This window comes from Anolis carolinensis, unplaced genomic scaffold (genome assembly GCF_035594765.1).
Source record: "Anolis carolinensis isolate JA03-04 unplaced genomic scaffold, rAnoCar3.1.pri scaffold_12, whole genome shotgun sequence".
Lineage (NCBI taxonomy): Eukaryota > Metazoa > Chordata > Lepidosauria > Squamata > Dactyloidae > Anolis > Anolis carolinensis.
Window position 1 is genome coordinate 15,879,873 of NW_026943823.1, and position 18,473 is coordinate 15,898,345.

The following is an 18,473-nucleotide window of genomic DNA, read 5'->3' on the forward strand; positions in this document are numbered from 1 at the left end:
TCCTGCCTGGGGGCATCCTTTGTTCAGAGTCATTAGCCGTCCCTGGAACTCTTCTGTTTACAGAGTGTTGCTTCTTATTTACTGTTCTGATTGTTGAGTTTTTTAATATTGGTAGCCAGATTTTGTTCATTTTCTTGGTTTCTTCCTTTCTGTTGAAGTTGTCCACATGCTTGTGGATTTCAATGGCTTCTCTGTGTAGTCTGACATGATCGTTGTTGGAGTGGTCAAGCATTTCTGTGTTCTCAAATAATATACTGTGTCCAGGTTGGTTCATCAAGGGCTCTGCTATGGCTGATTTCTCTGGTTGAGTTAGTCTGCAGTGCCTTTCATGTTCTTTGACTCTTGTTTGGGCAATGCCGCGTTTGGTGGTCCCTATGTAGACTTGGCCACAGCTGCATAGGATCTGGTAGACTCCTGCTTACTTACTTAGGCAATCCCTCATAGTTCGAGGATGATGGTCTTCCATCCTGGGTGTATCTTTGTAGATGGCTGAAGAGACCTATTCTTGATCTGCATGTTCTTCCCCAGTGAGGACATCGGTTTCCAGGTGGAAGGCGGTCCCGGTCAGAGTTGGCTTGATGCTCCTTCTTCTTTGCACGTTTCTCCCTTATTTATTTATTTATTTATTTATTTACGGTATTTATATTCCGCCCTTCTTTCTCACCCCAAAGGGGACTCAGGGCGGATCACATTATATACATATAGGACAAAGATTCAATGCCCATATACACATAGAACCGAGACAGACACAGACACAGAGGCAATTTAACCTTTTCCTGAGGGGATGTTCGATGTCATAAATTAGTTACATTTGCCTCCCCACTTTATAAGTGGTACCTTATTTCCTACTTGATAGATGCAACTATCTTTCGGGTTGCTAGGTGTGCAACAAGCAGGGGCTATTTTTTATTTTTTAATTGATGGGTGCTCACCCCGCCACGGGCTGGCCTCGAACTCATGACCTCATGGTCAGAGTGATTTACTGCAGCAGGCTGCTCACCAGCCTACGCCACAGCCCGTGCCCTCCATTCGTGCCTCTTCGAACTCCGCAGCACTACTGGTCACAGCTGACCTCCAATTAGAGCGCTCAAGGGCCAGGGCTTCCCAGTTCTCAGTGTCTATGCCACAGTTTTTAAGGTTGGCTTTAAGCCCATCTTTAAATCTCTTTTCCTGTCCACCAACATTACGTTTCCCATTCTTGAGTTTGGAGTAGAGCAACTGCTTTGGGAGATGGTGATTGGGCATTCAGACAATGTGGCCAGTCCAGCGGAGTTGATGGCGTAGGGGCATCACTTCAGTGCTGGTGGTCTTTGCTTCTTCCTGCAGAGGTGAGAGGATCCCTCTTGTCCTTCGCTGACCGTAGCATTTGTTGGATTTTCTTTGTGGGTCTGTAGATGGTTTGTAGGTTGTGCTTCTTCATCAGTTTGCCTATGCGGTCAGTGGTTCCCTTGTTGTATGGTGAGAACCTAAAAGAACAATGGGTTCCCCTAAAACTGTGGAGGCCAAAATCCACTGCTTGTGGTAATATGAAAATAACCAAATAAACTCAATGTATATATTACAATAACATGTATCCAAAAAACAGGACTGTTCCAATCGCATAGATTCGACTCACAGGAGTCTTCGTCAGGCGGTTGGGTCTACAAATAATACATATCATAAATATATACATGCAATTAAATAATTTGTACAGAAAGTTTACGAAAAAGTTTACAAAAAAGTATATTCAGGCACTCTACTTACTTCAATAATCAACAAAAATCAACTTTTGAGGTGAGAAATTCACCAAACCGGTTGCAGGTTTGAGTCAAGTTATATGAGAACTGGAGTCTACTTATCTATATATATAAAAGAGTGATGGAATCCCGGCGACCAACAAAACAACAAAACTAAACACCCTACAACCTAGAAAATTGACAGCACAACCCCTCATCCATGCCTCTAGGTTGATACAACAAAAAGAAAAGAAAAATAAAGTCCTAATTAGAGGTAGAGGAATAATTGTTTTCTAAGGGCCACAGACAGTAGAAGCACAAAAAATAGCGTAAAGAACACCACTCTAAAAACAAGGAAATTCCAGACAGGAAACCATCAGGGCCAGCTAACAACTCCCAACAAAAAATTCACTCAGGGAGGAAGCAACCAGGCTTTAAAGCTGCAAGGCCATTACATGCTAATAATTTTGCCTAATTGCAGCATTCATACTTGCCTCCAACAGGCAAAAAAAAAACCAATCAGAAATATTGTATATTCACAACCTTTACGAAATAATATTTTCTGATGGTGCAGCGTGTTAAAGCGCTGAACTGCTGAACTTCTGGACCGAAACGTCACAGGTTTGAATTAGGGGAGCGGAGAGAGCCCCCACTATTACTCCCAGCTTATACCAACCCTGAAGTTCAAAAACATGCAAATGAGAGTAGATGTATAGGTACTGCTCCGGTGGGAAGGTAACGCCGCTCCAAAAAGTCATGCCACATGACCTTGGAGGTGTCTACGGACAATGCCGGCTCTTCGGCTTAGAAATGGAGATGAGCCCCAATCCCCAGAGTCAGACACAACTGGACTTAATGTCTGGGGAAAACCCTAACCCTTTACCTTAACGACCACTAATTCCTCAATACTTTATTTCCCATACCGCCATACTTCGCCACAGCAACGCATGGCCGGGCACAGCTAGTATGTAATAAAGAACAGGACATGTACTCACATGAAAAACTTGGTCTTATACTTCAAGAGAACTGCTGGTTTCTACTTCTATGCAATTGGAACAGTCCTGTTTTTTGTATATATGTTATTGTAATATATACATTGAGTTTATTTGGATATTTTCATATTACCACAAGCACTGTATGGTGAGAACACCTTTCCTCAGTGGGAGCGCTGTTCACCCTTTCCCCCTCCTTCCCAACTGGCTGCTGGTCCTTTAAGCCCCCCCCCCCCACTACTTCCAAGCCCAGGATTGGCTGCACCAGCACAGAGAGGCTGAAGGAGGGGGCGTATCAGAGGGAGGAGGTGAGAGGGAGCGACTGATGCTCTCCCCCTTCCATCCAAGCCTGGCAGCATCTTCCTCCTGCCCTTCCTCCTCCTCCTCCTCCTCCTCCTCCTCCTCTTCCTCCTCCTCCACCAGGCAGCCAATCCCAGCTGAGACAAGGCGCTGTCATAGCCCCTCTCCCCCTTCCACCCCCAAACTCATCTTGGCAGGGACCAAAGGGCTGGTGATGCAGCCGCCAGGAGGATGAGGAGGAGGAAGGCTCGGTAGCAGCACCGAGGAGGAAGAGGAGGGAGGCGGTGAAGAGGAGGAGGAAGAGGAAGATGCCTGGAACCCTAGGGAGGTAACAGGGTCCTGGCAGCCTTGCTCTCCCAGCTGCGAGGAGGAAGAGGAGGAAGATGGTGGTGAAGATAATGAAGATGCCTGGGCGCCTGGGGAGGTAATTGGGCATCAGCCCTGCTGCTTTCTTGCCCGTTCCCCCCACCCATTAAGCTGTGAGGAAGAGGAAGGGGAGGAAGACAGCGGTGAGGATGGTGGAGATGTTCAGTTGCGTAGGGAGGTAACTGAGCACCAGTTCAATTGCAATTCAGCTGTGAAGAAGAGGAAGAAGGAACCTTAGAATTGGAAGAGACCAGAAGTGGTGATGATGAAGATGAAGATACGCAGGTGCCTTGGGAGGTAATTGGGCATCTGTTATTGGACTGTGTTATTGTGAAGAGGAAGAGGAAGGAAAAGAACGGGAAGAGACCACAGCAGGAAGAAGAAGGTGATGAGGATGAAGGAGAAGATGGCCGGGCACTCGGGGAGGTAACCAAAGAGGTACCAGGCGTTTTGCTCTCTGGGGAAGAGGAAGAGGAAGACGGGGAAGGCTCTGTGCTCTGTGGTCCATTGTTTCCGGCATCCTCCCCCTCAGAGAGAGACACACACACAGAGAGAAGATGCACAAGCACCACCACTGCTGCCGCTGCCCGGAGTGCTACGAGGTGACGCGCATGGCGGCCCTGCGGAGGATGGAGCCCCCCAGTTACGGCGAGTGGCAGCAGCAAGAGGCCTACAGCGGCGGCGGCAGCGGAGGGGGCGGTGGAGGGGGCGGCTACGGGGGCTACGGCTCGCAGACCCTGCCCTCCCAGGGGGGCTCCGGGGGCATCCTCAACGCGGGGGGCTCGGCCACCCCCACGGCCCGCACCAAGGGCAAGCTCATCCCCACCTCCCGGGACAACGTGCCCCCGCCGCCCGCGCCCCCCAAGCAGAGCCAGGCGAAAGGATGCCCTGGGGCAGGGCCCGGAGGCGGAGGCGGCACCTGTGGCACCCCCAAAATGAACGGCAGCGGAGGCGGACCCGGATGGTGGCCCGAATGCACCTGCTCTAACCGGGACTGGTACGAACAGGTGGGTGCAAGTCGCTCTTCTCCCATCAGCCATCTTTGGGGTTCAGTTGGGAGGGGGTACAGGTGTCCTCACCGTGACCCCTTGTGCCCACCTCAAATGCTTTCGACACTCTCCCTTTTGCCATCCTGACCCTCGCCAGGTTGAGTGTCCTGTGCTGAGGACAGGTGTCACTTTTTTGCCCATCTTTGTGCCACCCTCACCCTCTTCGCCCCGGTGGTGAAGTGTGTTAAAGCACTGAGCTGTTGAACTTGCAGACCGAAAGGTCCCAGGTTCAAATCCCGGGAGCGGAGTGAGCTCCTGCTGTTAGATCCAGCTCCTGCCAACCTAGCAGTTCGAAAACATGTCAATGTGAGTAGATCAGTAGGTACTGCTCCTGCGGGAAGGTAATGGTGCTCCATGCAGTCATGCCGGCCACATGAGGTGTCTATGGACAATGCTGGCTCTTCGGCTTAGAAATGGAGATGAGCACCAACCCCCAGAGTCGGTTACGACTGGACTTAACGTCAGGGGAAACCTTTACCTTTTACACCCTCTTGAGCAGCGTTTCTCAACCTGGGGGTCAGGACCTCAGGGCGTGTCAGAAGGGTCACCAAGGACCATCAGAAAACACATATTTCTGGTGGTCACAGGAACCCTTTTGGCAGAGAAGGCTGAAGATCTCCCCAGCTTTCAGTATTGTGTTGTCGAAGGCTTTCATGGCCGGGATCACAGGGTTGTTGTATGTTTTCCGGGCTGTATGGCCATGTTCTGGAAGTATTCTCTGCTGACGTTTCGCCCACATCCATGGCAGGCATCCTCAGGAAAGAATACTTCTAGAACATGGCCATACAGCCTGGAAAACATACAACAACCCTTTCAGTATTTTCTGTTGGTCATGGGAGTTATATGTGCCAAGCTTGGTTCAGTTCCATTGTTGGTGTAGTTCGGAATGTTATTTGATTGTATATGAACTATAAATCCTAGCCACTACAACTCCCAAATGAAAAAATCACACACACCCCAATCCCACCAATATTGGGTATTTGTGCCAAATTTGGTCCAGTGAATGAAAATACACCCTACGTATCTAATATTTACATTACGATTCATAACTAGCAAGATGACAGTTCTGAAGTAGCAATGAAAATAATTTTATGGTTGGGGATGACCACAACATGAGGAAGTGTATTAAGGGGTCGCAGCCTTAGAAGGCTGAGAACCACTGCTCTTGGGGATACTGAGGCGGAGGCCCTGCCATGTTGGATGGGGCACACATGTCCCCATTTGCCCCCTTTGCCCACCTCCTTTTGTGGAAGGACTGGGCATCGATCCCCTCTCCATCCCAAGACATCTCTTTTTCCCTTCTCCATCTGGCCCTGACATCTCCCTTGGGTTGTTTCTCGCCCATGCCTCTTCCTGGCCTCTGATGATGCTGATGCTGAATGCCCTTTGCGCCCCTTTCCCTTGTGCCAGTTCGCCCTGCCACCCCTTTGCCCCTCGGTGACGGACTCCCCAGCATTGAACCTCGACAGAGAAAATGGATGGAGGTGAGCCTGCCTGGAAAGGCACTAAAATGGAGGCTGGGTCTGTCCACCACCTTGCCAGCGCATGCCACGCTCCTCTCAGCTGCCGCCTCCCACTCTGTGCAGTGATGATGGTGGTAGCGATGAGAACGAGGATCTTGATGATGAAGACCCATCCCCATCCGGAGCCCACCTGGGCACCTTGGCATTGCAGCATCCTTTGCTTTTGCCTGTCTCCTTCCCTCGATCCCTCCATTTTTATTTTTGCCGTCTCCTTACGCCTACTTCTTGCACCCCATGGGGGTCATTTTGGGGAGAGAAAGGGTGGGCAATACGTTCCCCCTTCTCTTTCCAACCCCTTTCCCCTCCTCATTGCTGTCAGAGGGATGCCCCAATATGGCAGGGACAAGATGTAGACACATGGCAAAAATATTGATGGGAAGGGGGAGACTGGAGTGAAATAGATAGATAGAAAGACAGACAGGAAGGGGGGGGGGGCTTTCCTTCTGCTGTTCATCTGAGCCGCTTTGAGGATAAGCAGCCATAGTGGAAAGGCTATGAAAGGAAGGAAAGGAGGGTGGAAGGATGGAGGGGTGTTTTTTTGAGATGGGCTGAAAATCAAGAGAAAATTGAGGAGGCCTGTGGAGCTGGGGGCACGATGCCTCTCCTCCGCATGCAATGCAATGCATGCAGAACACGCCATGTTAGACGCCGCCGTGTGCCTCCGCCATGTGCTGGATGGAGAGGGAAGGAGGAGGCGGCGAAGGTGGCATTGCTCATCGATGTGTGTGTGCTGGGTGGGGGCGGCGGGCAGAGCGTGGGCAGCGCTTGCCACCTCAGGCAGGGAAAGCCAAGGCGGCCCCCTCTTCCCTTCTCGTCGTGCCCTGATGCCCATGGGGGACCTCGGCATCTTTGCCAAAACAGAGGGGCCTCGGTCTGTTCGCCAGCCCCAGCTGCCCCCTTTCCTCCGACACACGTGTGCCGAAGCGTGTGCCAGAGCCGAGGGGATGCTGCGCACGCCTTCGTCCCCGAACTGAAGGGATGAAGGGGGGGATCCATCTCCCTGGTTACTGTGTTTTTATCCTCTCTTCCTCCCTTTCCCTCTTTCTCTCCATCCTGGCTTCCCTTGCCCTAAGGAGTGCCATTTTGTTTTTTTTGGGGGGAAAGATGGGCAAAAAGGCTAACACTGAAGGGGTGGAAGCGCCATGGCCCTTGTGTGCTCTTTTCTGGAGATAAATCCCATCTCTAATCCTGCAGCGAGGTCAGAGAGGAAAAGCCCCGGTCCATTGCTAGAGTGCAGATCTCCCCCTTTCTTATTGACTCTTCCCTGCTACCAGATGAGCCAGGTTTTGCAAACAGAATCCATGGCCAAACCACATCTGAATGGAGCCTCCAGTGGCCTAGGGGATAAAAGCCTTGTGACTTGAAGGTTGGGTTGCTGACCTGAAAGCTGCCAGGTTCGAATCCCACCCGGGGAGAGCGTGGATGAGCTCCCTCTATCAGCTCCAGCTCCATGCGGGGACATGAGAGAAGCCTCCCAGAAGGATGGTAAAACATCAAAACATCTGGGCGTCCCCTGGGCAACGTCCTTGCAGACAGCCAATTCTCTCACTCCAGAAGCAACTCCGGTTGTTCCTGACACGAAAAAAAAATCCCACATCTGAATATGAGGCTGCCATTGAAGCAGCTGGTGGCGAAGTGTGTTAAAGCACTGAGCTGCTGAACTTGCAGACCGAAAGGTCCCAGGTTCAAATCCCGGGAGCGGAATGGGCGCCCGCTGTTAGCCCCAGCTCCTGCCCACCTAGCAGTTCAAAAACATGCAAATGTGAGTAGATCAATAGGCACCGCTCTGGCAGGAAGGTAACAGTGCTCCATGCAGTCATGCCGGTCACATGACCTTGGAGGTGTCTATGGATAACACCGTTTTTTTGGCTTAGAAATGGAGATGAGCACCTTTTATTGAAGCATAACGAATGGCATCTCCAAAGCCTTGAAGGCCTGGGGAAGATGGAAGAGGGCAAGGGAAGGAGAGAAGGAAATTCCACCTTGTGTTGTCAAAGGCTTTCATGGCCCGAATCACTGGGTTGCTGTGAGCTTTCCGGGCTGTATGGCCATGTTCCAGAAACATTATTTCCTGACATTTCACCTGCATCTATGGCAGGCATTCTCAGAGGTAATGAGGTATGTTGGAAAATAGGCAAGTGGGGTTTGCATATATCTGTGAAATGATGTCCAGGATGGGAGAAAGAACTCTTGTTTGTTTGAGGCAGGTATGAATGTTTCAATTGGCCACCTTGGTAAGTAAGCAGCCAGACTTTGAAGCTGAAATGCTATTCAATGCTAATCAAGGTGGACAATTGAAGCATCCACTCCTGCTGCAAACAGGCAAGAGTTCTTTCTCCCACCCTAAACATTCCACAGATATATAAACCCCACTTGCCTAGTTTCCAACTTACCTCACTACCTCTGAGGATGCCTGCCACAAATGCAGGCGAAACGTCAGGAAAGAATGCTTCTGGAATATAGCCATGCAGCCCAGAAAACTCACAGCAACCCAGAAATCCCATCTTTCCTCCATCTTTGCCAGACCTTAAGGAAAGGCCTGGGTGTGTGGCTGGGTTATGTTCTCCAAAAATGACTTTTGAGGCAGCAAATGCTACCTGTAGCTTGCTCAATGTGTCCATTGAAGGTTTGAGTTGCTCCAGAGAAGGCTGACCTGTCTTCCCAGTTTGCCCATGGTTTTCTCAACAAAATCTGTGAAATGGTGTCAGAGGAGCACGGGTCGGTGGTGGCAAAACTGTTTCCAAAGCATCGCAATGGCAGTCTCTCCTGAAATGCTTTTGTGAGCAGGATGTTTTTGGATCATGGCTCCGCTCTTCCCCAACCATTGGCCACTCTAGGTTTTGCCAATGCAAGAGACAAAGACCCTCAACACTGGGGAGCCAAAGACCTCTTCCAAATCCAGAACTGTGTGCTTTCCTTTTGGTCACTTGGCCCTTACCATGGTGTCTAAGTGGGGCTCTAGTTATACTCGCCCAAGAATTGAGTTTCCTTTTGTCTGCTCCACTGAGAGGAATGTGAAGGCACAGCCTTCTCTGTTGAGGCACCTGGTTCTTTAATATCCTCTCATTTGAGGCCCAGTTGGTGACCATCGTGGCCTCTTTCTGGCACCAGCGTGGCTTTGCGTTCAACCCTGTGGGGCCTACTCTCATTTGCCTGTGACTGGCATTCTTTAAAATGCTTTTGATGGGTTTTCTGTTGACGTCTTCTCAGTGTCAAGTGGTTGAATAAGCTTTCTATCCTGTTGTTCTGAAATGAGTGTTTTACCTGCCATACCAGAGACCCTTGTAAAGAGGAAAACATGGAGATACTTTAATAAATGCGTAACTAGCAAGCCTCCATTCTGGATTTTGTATGAATAGTCTCAGAAGGCAGCATTTGGGACAGTTGTTCCCATATAAATGGGGCAATGAATCCAAGATTGCAATGGGGTTGTCCAAGGTACTGTTCTGTAGGTTTTCCATGGGTTCAGCACCCTGGACAGCTCCTCTTGTGTCCAAAGATTCCAGGACTGCAAAGGAGTTGTCCAAGGTACTGATCTGTAGGTCTTCCATGTGTTCAACACCCTGGACAGCGCCTCTTATGTCCAAGGAATCCAGGACCGTAAATAAGTTGTCCAAGGTACTGATCTACAGGTCTTCCGTGGGTTCAGCACCTGGACAGCTCCACGTGTGTCCAAGGATTCCAGGACTGTAAAGGAGTTGTCCGAGGTACTGATCTGTGGGTCTTCCATGGGTTCAGCACCCTGGACAACTCCTCTTGTGTCCAAGGATTCCACGACTGTAAAGGATTTGTCCAAGGTACTGATTTGTGGGTCTTCCATGGGTTCAGCACCCTGAACAACTCCTCTTGAGTCCGAGGGATTCCAGGACTGCAAAGGAGTTGTCCAAGGTACTAATCTGTAGGCCTCCCATGGGTTCAGCACCCTAGGGAACTCCTCTTGAGTCCGAGGGATTCCAGGACTGCAAAGGAGTTGTCCAAGGTACTGATACGCAGATCTTCCATGGTTTCAGCACCCCGGACAGCTCCTTTTATGTCCAAGGAATCCACGACTGTAAAGGAGTTGTCCAAGGTACTGATCTGTGGGTCTTCCATGGGTTCAGCACCCTGGACAGCTCCTCTTGAGTCCGAGGGAATCCAGGACCGTAAAGGGGTTGTCCAAGGTACTGACCCGTATTTTGTCTCTGGGTTCAGCACCCTGGACAGCTCCTCTTGCACCACCTAAAACCTAGAATGGCTCCAGCCTTCTGACTATATAGGAATGACCAGTGATGAGTGGTTTGTAGGCTACTTTTCTGTTGTTTTCATTGGCCACAAAGGTGGGCAAAAATGCCAAAATGTGGAGCTCCATGACAGCAAACCAGAAATCCCCTTCTGCTTTTGAAAAAAAAAGGAGGGTTATTCTGTATAGCTGAATGTAGATCCACACTCCTGATGACCTCAAAAGGAGACCGCTCACGTTCTTCATATTTTGACCAGAGGAAAGATAGTCTGGGAAGAATATATATTCCAGTCGTTTCTTATTCCATTTACGATTTGAATGGATGGGCCAGCAAAACAGCCCTATGGAGGCCATATTGTGCCCATCCCTCTGCCTCATCTATATCCTTGCAGTTGAGTGTGGGGTGGAGGAAAAGGCTGGTGTCAAGGCTTGATTCTTCTTGCCCAAAGGTGAAGGTGGAAAGGTGGAATCTGCCTCAAACAGGGCTGGTTTTCACCGTTGTGTGCGCATGGGAAGGAGGGCAAAATGGAGAGATATGGGGAGCTGAGCCTTGGCTGTGAGGTTTTCCCGGGAAGAAAGCAGATCCCATGTGTTTTGTAGGGACGGCGGGGCCTGTCTGCTGGTGCGGAGTCTCCCAGGCCTTCTGGTCTCCCCAGGTTGCCTGAGGCAAAGGGAGTGGGCGGCAGAGAAAGAATGTGATATGTGAAAGCTAGCATTGATTGTGGGGCTTTTTATGGGTGGGGGGAGGTGGTTATTGGCGACTGAGGTCTCTGTGGCCAAGGATGGTGAACCCCAAGTGAGAGGGCAGTGGGTGAATCCTGGTCCAATGTGGGGCTGCCGTTGTTGTTGCCGCTGAAGGGGATGGAAAAGACTGAGCGCAGTGATGGTTGTTTGGGGGGGGGGGGGGAGAAGAGGAGGAGGTGGGGAGGTTGGCAGGGTGAGGTTGCTATGGCTACTTGCCTTCCTCTTCGGGAGCAGCACCCAGTCCTTATCCTGGCGCTGGAAAAGATGGAGGCGGCAAAGGAGGGGGCTGTGGGGAGGCGACGGGTGGGTGGTTGGGGAGCAGGGATCTGCCTGATGTAAGTGGGGTGCGGGGGTCCCATAAAGAGCGGCTTGGAGAGGAGCTGAGAGGCTGAGAGAAGGCGGCAGGAGGATCAGAGTTGGGAGAAACCCCCAAGGACATCCAGCCTAACCCCTTTCTGCCTCCATGCAGGAAAAGCACAATTAAAGCACTCCTGACATATGGCCATCCAGCTTCAATAATGATGATGATGATGATGATGATGATGATGATGATGATGATGATGATGATAATAATAATTTTTTTTTCGTGTCAGGAGCGACTTGAGAAACTGCAAGTCGCTTCTGGTATGAGAGAATTGGCCGTCTGTGAGGACGTTGCCCAGGGGACGCCCGGATGTTTTGATGTTTTTACCATCCTTGTGGGAGGCTTGTCTCATGTCCCCACATGGAGCTGGAGCTGAGAGAGGGAGCTCATCCGCGCTCTCACCCTGCTGGGATCTGCACGCATCATCAGAAAATACATCATACAGTCCTAGACACTTGGGAAGTGTTCGACTTGTGATTTTGTGAAACGAAATCCAGCATATCTATCTTGTTTGCTGTGTCGTAAAATAATGATGATGATGATGATGATGATAATAATAATAATAATGGTGGGAGAAAGACCGCTTGTCTGCCTAAAGCAAGTGTGAATGTTGCAATTGGCCAGCTTGATTAGCACTAAATAACCTTGTAGCTTCAAAGCCTGGCTGCTTCCTGCCTGGGGGAATTCTTTGTTGGGAGGTGTTCACTGGCCCTCATTGTTTCTTGTCAGGAGTACCCCCATATTGTTGATCACATGGGCTACCTAGTCCAACCCCCTTCTGCCTTCATGGAGGAAAAACACAAAGCACCCCCGACAGATGGTCATCCAAGCACAATAATCATCATCATCATCATCATCATCATCATCATCATCATCCAGTGCAGGTGGTCCCGGTGGTGATGGGTACACTGGGTGCCGTGCCAAAAGATCTCAGCCGGCATTTGGAAACAATAGACATTGACAAAATTAAAATCTGCCAACTGCAAAAGGCCACCCTACTGGGATCTGCACGCATCATTCGAAAAAATATCACACAGTTCTAAACGCTTGGGAAGTGTTCGACTTGTGATATTGTGATACGAAATCCAGCATATCTTGTTTGCTGTGTCATATAATAATAATAATAATAATAATAATAATAATAATAATAATAATAATAATATAGTTGGAAGAGACCACTTGGGCTCTCTAGTCCAACCCCCCTTTGCCTTCATGCAGGAAAAGCACCATCAACCCCCCCCCCCCCCCAACAGATGGCCATCCAGCCTCTGTTTAACAGCCTCCAAGGAAGAAGCTTCCACCGTAAAGACAGGTTTCAATATGTGAAAGGTCATCACAGTTCTCTGGTGCTCTCAAGACTAGGACAACAACAATAACAACAATTCTTTATTGATTAGTCACTTTAGACCATATCAAAACATGTAAAACATACAATACGTACACACTTATGCATACATACAATAAAACCATGTAAGGATACAAAACATCCCGACCTGGGGCCTAATAACCCACTCCTAGACAAATACAGAGTAAAAAGGTTAAAATTAGTAATTTCCTAAGGAAAGGTTTGAACAAGGACGGGGTAAGTAGAACAAGTGTCTTGTCCATACCCTGTTTCCCTGAAAATAAGACATCCCCAGAAAATAAGACCTAGTAGAGGTTTTGCTGAATTGCTAAATATAAGGCCTCCTCCGAAAGTAAGACCTAGTAAAGTTTTTGTTTGGAAGCATGCAGGATCGGTAAATGTACATACCATAGATTGTTGTACATGGAAATAAAGGTAGTAACAAGAAATAATAATAATATAATAATAACTTTATTCTTGTATCCCACCTCCATCTCCCAGAAGGGACTCAGGGCAGCTTGCACAGGGACAAGCCCAACAACAATATAAATTTACATACTAAGAGAAATTTAAAACAGTACTTTAAAAACAGTATAGCAATAAAATATAGTATAGAAATTCTTGAAAGGATTCACAGTTTGGTTATGCTGGTTTGTGATGACAACTACTGTATAGTAGATAATACATTTTCATTTTTAAAAAATTCAACCATAAATGTGAATTCTTCTTTGTGGAAAAATAAGACATCCCCTGAAAATAAGACCTAGCGCATCTTTGGGAGCAAAAATTAATATAAGACACTGTCTTATTTTCGGGGAAATAGCGTAGTAAATTCTAAGTTTGGATTTTGTTAATGGCAATAATGTATCAGCTCTCAGCTTCCATCTTCTCACGAATGGCCAGTGCTTTTTGCATAAAAAGGGCCAGTTTTAAAATAGAGTTTTTATCTGAACCCTGTAGAAGGATATGCAATTTCTCCTTATTCTCTAAGTATGTTTCTTCAGCAGAGAGTCTAAGTAGAGAGATCGAATCCTGGTGTAGTAGGGGCATTTTAATAAAAAATGTTCTGAGTCCTCCACTTCTGCATCTACCTCACCACTATTTTATGACCCTGTTCTTTGTGGTTTTTATTCTTATTTCTTTTCTCACCCCGAGTTTTAACTTAGTGTTCATGTGGCCCGCCCTTGTTTTTATTGTTCTTCTGATTTTGCGTTGTAATGTATATTATCATTTATTGTATTGTCCAATGTGTTATGATTTGTTGTTCTTTTTTTATATTCTGTTATATTGTATTGTTCTGGGCATGGCCCCATGTAAGCCGCCCCGAATCCCCGTTGGGGAGATGGTGGCGGGGTATAAATAAAGTTTATTATTATTATTATTATTTATTGTATAGGGGATATTCTGATGTCTACCTAGCTTGGACTTAATGTCGAGCTAAGACTAGGACAGAATTCAGCAGTGGATTTGAGCTGCAGACAAAGAGTTTCCACCTAAACATTAGGGAGCAGAGGCTGGATGGCTATCAGTCGGGAGGGCTTCAGTTGTGCTTTTTCTTCCTGACAGTAAGGAGGGGGTTGGACTGGATGCACTCTAGGGTTCTACCATTCTAGGGTCAGAAAACAGAGCCAGAGTTGTAGCATGATGTGCTTTTGGATGGGTGCGTGCCCACCCCCACCTCCCTAACCTGGATGCCCTGTATCATGTGTGGCGGGCCTTGTGTTGAAACAACCATTGTGACTCGAGGAAGAAGGAAATTCCCGATGCCCAGTTTCACCTTCGCCAACCCTTCTGGCAGCTATTTTGAGTCATTTCTGGAGAAGTGGGCCGCAGTGTGGCCTCAGTTGCCTGGGATCCCCTTTTGCTCCTGGTCATTTTTTCCCGCCAGTTATTAAAGGATCCGTTCCCCAGCCTTTCCATCTGTCCCCAAGTCTGCAGGGTTTATATCTCTGTCCACAAAACTGTGTATATCCTGACTTGTTGTGTCCAAGGATCTCGGAGCAATGTACAACAAAACTAACCCACAATATTTCAGACAGTAAGAGCAAATAGATACAGTAGAGTCTCGCTTATCCAACACTCGCTTATCCAACGTTCTGGATTATCCAACGCATTTTTGTATTCAATGTTTTCAATACATCGTGATATTGTGGTGCTAAATTCGTAAATACAGTAATTACTACATAGCATTACTGTGTATTGAACTACTTTTTCTGTCAAATTTGTTGTATAGCATGACGTTTTGGTGCTTAATTTGTAAAATCATAACCTAATCTGATGTTTAATAGGCTTTTCCTTAATTTCTCCTTATTATCCAACATATTCACTTATCCAACGTTCTGCTGGCCCGTTTACGTTGGATAAGCGAGACTCTACTGTACTAAATAAGTTAATCCATACACTGTATATACTCGAGTATAAGCCTAGTTTTTCAGCCCTTTTTTTAAGACTGGAAAAAAAACACCTTGGTTTATACTCAGGTGAGGGTCCTGGTTGGCTTATATTTGGGTCAGCTTATACTCGATAATATATGGTACATTTATTATTTTTCTCTATTATTATTGGTATTATTACATTTATTATTTTTCTCTATTATTGTTGCTACTTCAGTAGAGTCTCATTTATACAAGCTAAACAGGTCGGCAAAAGCTTGGATAAGCGAATATCTTGGATAATAAGGAGGGATTAAGGAAAAGCCTATTAAACATCAAATTAGGTTATGATTTGACAAATTAAGCACCAAAGCATCATGTTATACAACAAATTTGACAGAAAAAGTAGTTCAATACACAGTAATGTTATGTTGTAATTACTGTATTTATGAATTTAGCACCAAAATATCACGATATATTGAAAACATTGACTACAAAAATGGCTTGGATAATCCAGAGGCTTGGATAAGCGAGGCTTGGATGAGTAAGATTCTACTGTACTGTATTTACAAATTTAGCACCAAAATATCACGATATATTGAAAACATTGACTACAAAAATGGCTTGGATAATCCAGAAACTTGGATAAGTGAGACTCTACTGTATTAGATTTATTTACTCTATTTTTATTATTACAATTAATACATTTATTATTTCACTCTGATCTTATTATTATTATTGCATTTATTATTTTACTCTATTTATTATTACATGTATTATTTTCCTGTATTATTATTATTATTATTATTATTATTATTATTATTATTATTATTATTACATGTATTATTTTACTCTATTATTATTAAAAGGATACATAAGCACATTTACATTGAAGAAGATGAGAATAATGATTTGATTAGAGTTGGACAGTCTTATCTTAAATTTGAGCTTTATGTAACTATTCAAAAACATTTAACCTACTGATGCCTCAATTAATGTAATTTTATTGGTATCTATTTTTATTTCTGAAATTTACCACCCTCGGCTTATACTGGAGTCAATGTTTTCCCAGTTTTTTTCTGGTAAAATTAGGTGCTTCGGCTTATATTTGGGTCGGCGTATACTCGAGTATATACAGTAGTTTAAAATGAGGTAATACAGTTGAAGGCAAGCACAGAAGTGTATACAGATTTGGACCTATTATTGTTATGCTGGGATTTGTTGTTTTGACGAGGACCTCTAAAACTTAAGACCTTTTAGAATGACAACACCCAGGATTCTGTGTCATGGAGCTTGCTACCTCCTGTGTCTGGGTGGTGCATTAGTTACTGTCTTGATTCTAGTATTTTTCAATACTGGACTGTTAGCCAAATTTTGTTAATTTTCATGGTTTCCTTTCTGTTGAAATTGTCAATATGCTTATGGGTTTCAGTGGCTTCTCTGTGTAGTCCAGTGGTCTCAACCTGGGGTCCCCAGATGTTTTGGCCTTCAACTCCCAGAAATCCTAACAGCTGGTAAACTGGCTGGGATTTCTGGGAGTTGTAGGCCAAAACATCTGGGGACTCCAGGTTGAGAACCACTGGTGTAGTCTGACATAGTGGTTGACTGAATGGTCTGGAATTTCTGTGTCCCCAAATAATATTCTGTGTCCAGGTTGGTTCATCAAGTGTTCTGCTATGGCTGATTTTTCTGACTGAAGCCATTGACCGCACAATCTACTGTATATACTCGAGTATAAGCCTAGTTTTTCAGCCCCTTTTTTAAGACTGAAAAAGCCCCCCTCGGCTTATACTCGGGTGAGGGTCCTGGTTGGCTTATATTTGAGTCAGCTTATACTCGAGAATATATGGTACATTTATTATGTTTCTCTATTATTATTGGTATTATTACATTTATTATTTTTCTCTTGTTATTGTTGCTACTATTACATTTATTTTACTCTATTTTATTATTAATAATAATACATTTATTATTTCACTCTGATCTTATTATTATTGCATTTATTTTTTTACTCTATTTATTATTACATGTATTATTTTTCTGTATTTATTATTATTATTATTACATGTTTTATTTTACTCTATTATTATTAAAAGGGTACATAAGCACATTTACATTGAAGAAGATGACAATAATGATTTGATCAGAGTTGGACAGTCTTATTTTAAAGACTCGCTTATCCAAGCCTCTGGATTATCCAAGTCATTTTTGTAGTCAATGTTTTCAATATATCATGATATTTTGGTGCTAAATTCGTAAATACAGTAATTACAACATAACATTACTATGTATTGAACTACTTTTTCTGTCAAATTTGTTGTATAACATGATGTTTTGGTGCTTAATTTGTCAAATCATAACCTAATTTGATGTTTAATAGGCTTTTCCTTAATCTCACCTTATTATCCAAGATATTCACTTATCCAAGCTTCTGCCAGCCCGTTTAGCTTGGATAAGTGAGACTCTACTGTATTCAAAAACATTTAACCTACTGATTTGTTCAGACCTTAAATAAATAACACGTTATTTTTGAAAGCTAACACTCAGGGTGGGCTCCAATCTCCAATCCCCCTGACCAACCTGACCCTGTCGGCACTTGCTCCAAAGGGGCCTTGCCCTCTGTGGCAATGATGGTGCCAACTTGGCCCTTTTTTTCTCACACTGAGTTGCAAAGGAAACGGTGGGACGGCACTACAATTTTCAGAGCAGACTTAAGGCTGGACCAGAAGGAGGACCATATGCTTGGGTTTTTGATGGCCAAGTGGGACCAGGCAGATGGCTTCCGGAAGTCCCTCAGCCGGAGGGGAAGGCGCTTGGTTTGCCAAATAGTGCCTTTGGTAGCCGGCGGTTGCATGAATCCATGCATGGGGCGGGGTTTCCTTGTGGACTACAAATCCCTTTGGTTCCCAGAATCCCCCAGCTCTCACATCCCTCTCTCCATCCCACAGTGTGCCATAGATGAAAACATTCAAAACTGTATATTCATGCCTTGGGGGCCCCTGGTGGCACAGTGTGTTAAAGCTGAGCTGCTGAACTTGCGAACCAAAAGGTCCCAGGTTCAAATCCCGGGAGCGGAATGAGCACCCGCTGTTAGCCCCAGCTCCTGCCAACCTAGCAATTTGAAAACATGCAAATGTGAGTAGATCAATAGGTACTGCTCCGGCAGGAAGGTAACGGCACTCTATACAGTCATGCCAGTCACATGACTTGGAGATGTCTATGGACAACGCCGGCTCTTTGGCTTAGAAATGGAGATGAGCACCAACCCCCAGAGTCAGTCACGACTTGACTTAACATCAGGGAAAAGCTTTACCTTTACTAAACTTTCCCCATGTTTTTATAACAGAACCAATTAGGAAATGACATTGATAACCCAGGAACAAAAATTGTGTTACATAGTGTATAATTTTCAGGAAGTCAGGATACTTCTAAATACTGGGATCCAGTATGGAGATGAGCACCAACCCCCAGAGTCGGTCACGAC

At 45.9% G+C, this 18,473-nt stretch overlaps 1 protein-coding gene across 4 annotated transcripts in view; it reads left to right on the top strand.

Moving 5' to 3' along the window:
- dlg3 (discs large MAGUK scaffold protein 3) overlaps nucleotides 1-18,473 on the top strand; it is a 97,479-nt gene that overhangs the window by 26,364 nt on the left and 52,642 nt on the right. The window contains exon 1 of one of the 4 annotated variants that reach the window (XM_062963986.1): nucleotides 3,073-4,380. The exons of 2 other annotated variants lie outside the window; for them this stretch is intronic. In XM_062963986.1, the coding sequence (XP_062820056.1) occupies nucleotides 3,931-4,380 (450 nt within the window). In that variant the 5' untranslated portion in view covers nucleotides 3,073-3,930. Of the gene's footprint in view, nucleotides 1-3,072; nucleotides 4,381-18,473 lie in introns of those variants that run through there. One more of the 4 variants, XM_062963989.1, reaches the window with a different exon arrangement.